Raw genomic sequence first — 6,138 nt, forward strand, 5'->3', positions numbered from 1 at the left:
TGAGGCTTCTTGTCACAGAATGAGGCAGAAAATATGTTCCATATGCTACTTTAAAAAGAATACATCGATTAGCAATAGATTATAAATTAGGGTGACCATACGTCCTCTTTTCCCCGGGCATGTCCTCTTTTTGGACCTACAAAAATGCGTCCGGCCGGGATTTCTTAATTGTCTAAAATTTCTAAAAATGTCCGGTATTCGGCTGTTTTCTTAATCCCACTCCCGCTGAATCTCTGGCCATTGCCGCCTGCTCCCGCAACATGTGTTTCGCTCCCGCGATTTTCGTGTCCACTCCTTTAAACATTCTAATATTGTATATAATTTTGGCGTATCAGGGAGCCGCTCTCAGGATGCGGTGTATTTACATATTTTTGAATGAGCGTTTGCGCTGTTTACTTTCACTTTCGATTTCGCGATCACACGCACACTGTGTATAGGGAGCACATCTTACAAGATCAGATATTTGTAAATGAGTTCAGAATCTGTTGAGCAGCAAATACTCCAGCATGGTCTTGTCAGTCATCTCTCCTTATTCTCGACCTGTGATCAGTCAAAGCTGACTCCGGTAGCTCTTGTTGGATGCAGGGTTGCCAAGTCCGCGTTTTTTCCACAGAATTGGGCTACTTTTAAACTGTTGCCATGGGTTGATATTCCCAAGTGGGTTAAATGATTGAAATGTTGCATAAATTACCTTTGACTGAAATGCTTGTATTGAAACATTTTGCATTCTACCTATGATAAAACTTTCATGGACTTCTACATTAACTGTTCCCTCCTGGTGGAATGACCTGCCCAGCTCAATCCAAGCAGCTGAGTCCTTAATATTTTCAAGAAACGGCTGAAAACACATCTCTTTCATCTTCATTTGACCCTCTAACTCTAGCACTCTCTGTTCTAATGCTACTTCTAATTTTATCTGCTTGTTTTTTTTTATTAAAAAACTTGACCCTCTAACATTTGCACTCTCTATTCTATTTCTATTCTAATGGCCAATCCATCATTTTTGGGGGGGATTTTTTATTTTTTTATTTTTTTATAAGTATCGGTTCAGGCACCGTTTAGGCACCGGAACCATTTTAAAAGTATCAATTTGGCACCAGTATCGAAAAAAAAAAAAACGATACCCAACCCTAGTGTTATCAGCTTTTACCGGTTGTTATCAAGGGACAACATACCTCGGAATGTCGCAACTGACCAATCAGAATCAAGTATTTCACAGAGCCGTGTAGATGTTATAGCAGATTTAATATCATCTTTTTCCAGGAAAATATTGACGAATTATCTTGTTCACGGGGATCTTTTGCCCAGTAAAATGATGTCTACTGCAGCTGAGATTGGTTGAAGGTGCCTTGCTTTGTTCTTGACAGGCACCCTAAACTTACTGCTAACCCTAACCATATTGAACCTGTAATCTGATCAGCCTGTCAGGCACAAAGCAGAGGCACTTTGCGTATATCGCAGACTAGCAAAGCAAAAATGGTTTGAAATCAAAATTGACCCCATGTACTTTCTAAATTGGTTCTTGATCTTATTGTGAATGATTCATCTGTGCATGTTATTCCAAAGGAAAAATAGTAATCTTCAAAATTTCTGTCTAAAAACTTCATTTTGAGCTGCTGTCACCAAGCTTTACATTTCAACTCCTCTCCACCAAATCTCTATTGATTTAGAGACCACTTTTCATGATCTAGTCAATTACTGATGGATAAAATCAACTCGTATACCCTACTTTTTTTTTTTCTCTGAACATCCTGTTTCTCTCAAAAATGTGTCCCAACACATTACAGACGTAAAGTGGGTTGTATGCAGTCTGTCAACTGATGTAGTGATGGATATCGGCTTTTAAAAAATTGGCCTTTTGGTATGCCAACACAGGTAGCTGTAAGGTCTGTTTTGGGTTTTGTTTCTGGTTTAGGTTTTCATGTCTTTTATTTTTATATTTTGCCTTGTTTCATGTTCCTGTCTTGTGTTTTTCCTACCCTGTCATGTGATCCTGCCATGTGGTACTCTTGTCTGTGTGTCATGTTCTGATTGGTTGTCCTAGTCATGTGTCTTGTTTCCTCATTGGTTGGTTCTTCGTCATGTGACCCTGATTGTTTACTGTAAGTAGCCATCATGTTGCCTTTGTGCTTGGTCGTGTATGAATGTATTTATCCTGCTGTCGGTGAGTCTAGTCTGTTCAAGTCAAGTCTTCGTTTGTTTGGATCACTTTGTTTAAATAAATCTGCACTTGGATTCATCACTACGCTCACCTACAGTGGATTATCATTACAGTAGCAAAATCTGTTCGACATTTTATGGGTTCTTTAAAAAATATTTCTGTTTAAAAGATAATCACAAGTTATTATTAACTTAGTTAAGATTATCCTATAGAACAGATCTTGGGCTGCATGATTTTGGGTGAAAATCTAATCCGTTTTTTTATATATAAAAATTGTGATTTGAAATGAAATTTTAAAAACTCGAGGTTTGCTGGAAAGTAAAATCAAAAGTATTTAAGAAAAAAAAATTATAATAAAAAGACACTGAATGATGCGCAGCTAATCATCTGGTGTTTTCAATTACATTGCAGCCTTTATGACTGGATAAGTCATAAACCCATATTGTGATTTCAGTTTTATTTTGATTATTCGTGCAGCCCTACATAGGTCTCTCATAACACACACACACGCATATAACCTCACGAATGAAGTCATCATTCCATTACAACTGTTAAAGCTGAATGGAAGCGATATTTCAAAATATGCTTTATATGTGAGTTTTTGTATTGATTTGGCAGCTTGTTTGTTTTAATAAGGCTGCTTGAAGGGTTGGAGAACCCGATGATAACTTAAATGAATTCTGTCCTTCAGTAATCTCAGTAAATTCCTGTAGAAATCACACTGCATGCTATAGAATATGGAGGTGCTCACTGCAAATATTAGTTTTGATTGGTGCTCTGCCATGATAATGTCACGGGTCGCTACTGTGAGGAGCACGGAGCGAGGAGACCAGGAGTACAAAACCAAGGACTTTATTTATATCACGGGGAGTCACACGTAGCACAAGGAATGGACATAAACCATTCCGGACAAAGAAACTCAGAACGGGACTCACTATAAATACACAGACACCAATGGGACACACCTGGGAGCAAATTAACTAATTAAACAAACACAGCTGGAACCAAATTCATACAACGAGAACAGGATGGACCAAATAAGGAAAACAGGAACTAAACGGGAACATACACTTGACAGATAAAGTTCACATTTGATGCTGTATGACATTGTGTTCAACAAGATGGATGGTCACAAGCCGTGCCATTCTGAACATTAATCTTGGTATGGGGGAAAAAAAACAGGCTTCTGAATTTATCAGGACTACAGCTGGTTGCTTTTCATTTAGCAGACACTTTTTATGCAAAACACTTTACAGTGCACTAATTGCAAGGACAATCCCTTTGGAGTTAGTGTAGTGTACTAAGTGCTTTACTCTGGAGTCTAATAATTGTGGATCTCAGTAACTCAGTGCAGTTTGCTTGCTGTCTTTATGTGGGATCACACTTGGAGGTTTTGTTTTAACAGCCCAGATTTGTACCCACTGGTCTGATGACACCCCAGTTGTGCACAACAATAATGGTAACACCAATTCCACCCTGCTTCCGGCTATGTGTTTTCCTATTAAACTTTATTAGTTGGCATTGACTGCAATGTTTCTAACCCTGAAGATCTGCAATATTTTTTTAGAAGATTTTTTTCTTTTTTTTACATTTGAATCATTGAATCAACAAACAGTATTTGTTTTTTTGTTTTTGTTTTTTTCAATGAAAACAAATTATTTTTGCTAAATGTGATTAAAAGAGTGCTTGTGATGTGTCTTTTAATATAAATGACACTTTTTAAGAGTAGCTTAATTGTCCAAATAGTTTTTAAAATCACTGTATAAATGTATAACTCAGTATTCAAAGTGATTTTTTTATTGCTTGCTTGAACGCTTTAAATTATTAGCTTTGTCTTGTTTGTACTAAAAGATAATGTACAATACCGTTCAAAAGTCTGGGGTTTGTAAGATTTTTGTAACGTTTTTGAAAGAAGTTTCTTATGCTCACCAAGGCTGCATTTATTTAATCAAAATACAGTTAAAAAAGTAATATTGTGAAATAATATTACAATTTACTGTTTTCTATTTTAATATATTTTAAAATATAATTTAATCCTATGATGAAAAATCAGAATTTTCAGCAGCCATTACTCTTCGGTCAAATGATTATTTTATCATTCTAATTAAGGAGATTGTATTATTATGATTATGATTATTATCAACAATGAAAATAGTTGTGCTTAATATTTTTGTGGAAAACATTTTTTAGGATTATTTGATGAATAGAAAGTTCAAAAGAACAGCATTTATTTGAAATAGAAAGCTTTTATAACATGTCTTCACTGGCACTTTTGATAAATTTAATGTGTTCCTTCTGAAAAAAAAAGTATTAATTTCTTTTTAAAAAATCTTATCCCCAGACTTTCATATATGTTATCATATATGCTCTTATTTTTTGAGAATAAGCGGATACATTTAGAACATAAGCTTTGTTATGACAGTTAGGTCATGGAAGGTCGTGATGAGAAGTGTATGAGTTCATATTGAAATCTCTGAACTGTGAACTTCTTTGTGTTGTAGGTGGAAGCTAAATGGCAGTCTGCTCAACCCTAAACCCGGCTCCCATCACAGCCTCTCTGGAGGTAACCTTCGCATCAACCATCTCAATAAAGAACAGGACGCTGGGACCTATCAGTGCCTTGCTTCCAACTCCTTCGGGACTATTGTCAGCAGGGAGGCCAGCCTAACCTTTGCCTGTAAGTCACATTCTGATCTCTGATCAAACCACAGCAGCACACATCAGGCCCAAACAAACAGGACATTGCAGACCTGACGGCACACACTGTACGCTGGCCCTTGTTCTCCTCGCTGATAACATGATCAAAATGGAAATGTTTTCCCTGAGGAGAGCCTGGTCGCTTTCGCACCCTCTCTCGTTCTTGTTTCTCTCTCTCTCTGTATCTCACATACGCACAGGTTGTTCAGGGGCCAGATTCTGTCATGCAGTCATCATTTATATGGGTTGATAATGAGATCAAAAAATGAGATTCCGTAAAACACATGCAGGCCTTGCGCTGCTTGTTATGGCTGTTTTGAAAGCTATGGCTGCAGCTAATTAGTTTAAGCTCAACCCCACACGCCCCCCAAATAGCGTATAGCAAATTCTGCAGTATGTACTGTACACATTATATAAACTTTTTGTATGCACAGAAAACATGATGCTGCATAATGTGCTGACTGCACTGTGTGAAATAAACTATTTTATTACATTTTTGAATGTATTTATGTTTTAATTAATTTTAATTAATATTTTATTTTAATCAGTAATAAATATAATGAATAATAGTAATACATACTTTTTACATTTGGTTTTCTCGACTGGATTGGATTGCCAAATGTTAAATAAGCTTTACTCAAACTTGGATTTAAAGAAATGCCTAATAAAGGTTTTATTTCCAAGTCAATATCAGAATTCCACTGCATTAAACATGCAATGTAATAAGTGTGATAAGTGACAGTAATGCAGCATAGGACTTTTCCTTGCAATGGCAAAATGAGTCAAATTCAGAATTTTTGTAGATTGTCGCTTTTTCACACTCCTTTTTTTTTTCTTTGAATTAGAATGGCAGTACTGTTTGAAATGTTTTTGATCATTTTATAATGAATACTTTTTCATATACTATGTAAAAAAAACAAGTTTACACTGAGTTTTTCTGTACACTTACACTAGTATGCTATTTTAGAAACGGGGCTATTGCTAATGAATAGGAAATTCTTCTCTTTTGTTAAATGCATCACATATTTTATTATCAGTCATAGGGCTGCACGATTATGACAAAAATCATAATTGTCGATTATTCCCTTGAAATTGTAATTGCGATTATCACAATTTACATTGAATGATTTTTATACTATTGTTTGATGCAACTGCATGCCGTATTTTTATATGAAAATAAACAAGCTGAAAACACTTAACTGAAAAACTTTTAGTGCTTTTCTATAGAATTAAGCCTCAAATGTCAACTATACATCGGATTGGTTTCTTCTTTAAATTAT

At 35.7% G+C, this 6,138-nt stretch overlaps 1 protein-coding gene across 2 annotated transcripts in view; it reads left to right on the forward strand.

Moving 5' to 3' along the window:
- Positions 1 to 6,138, forward strand: part of LOC107708740 (contactin-4-like) — a 143,164-nt gene that overhangs the window by 53,658 nt on the left and 83,368 nt on the right. For both annotated transcript variants that reach the window (XM_016513039.1, XM_016513040.1), the window contains one exon: positions 4,663 to 4,838. In XM_016513039.1, coding sequence (XP_016368525.1) covers positions 4,663 to 4,838 — 176 coding nt within the window. The remainder of the gene's footprint in view (positions 1 to 4,662; positions 4,839 to 6,138) is intronic.

This window comes from Sinocyclocheilus rhinocerous, unplaced genomic scaffold (assembly GCF_001515625.1).
Source record: "Sinocyclocheilus rhinocerous isolate Xijiao unplaced genomic scaffold, SAMN03320098_v1.1 scaffold1107, whole genome shotgun sequence".
Lineage (NCBI taxonomy): Eukaryota > Metazoa > Chordata > Actinopteri > Cypriniformes > Cyprinidae > Sinocyclocheilus > Sinocyclocheilus rhinocerous.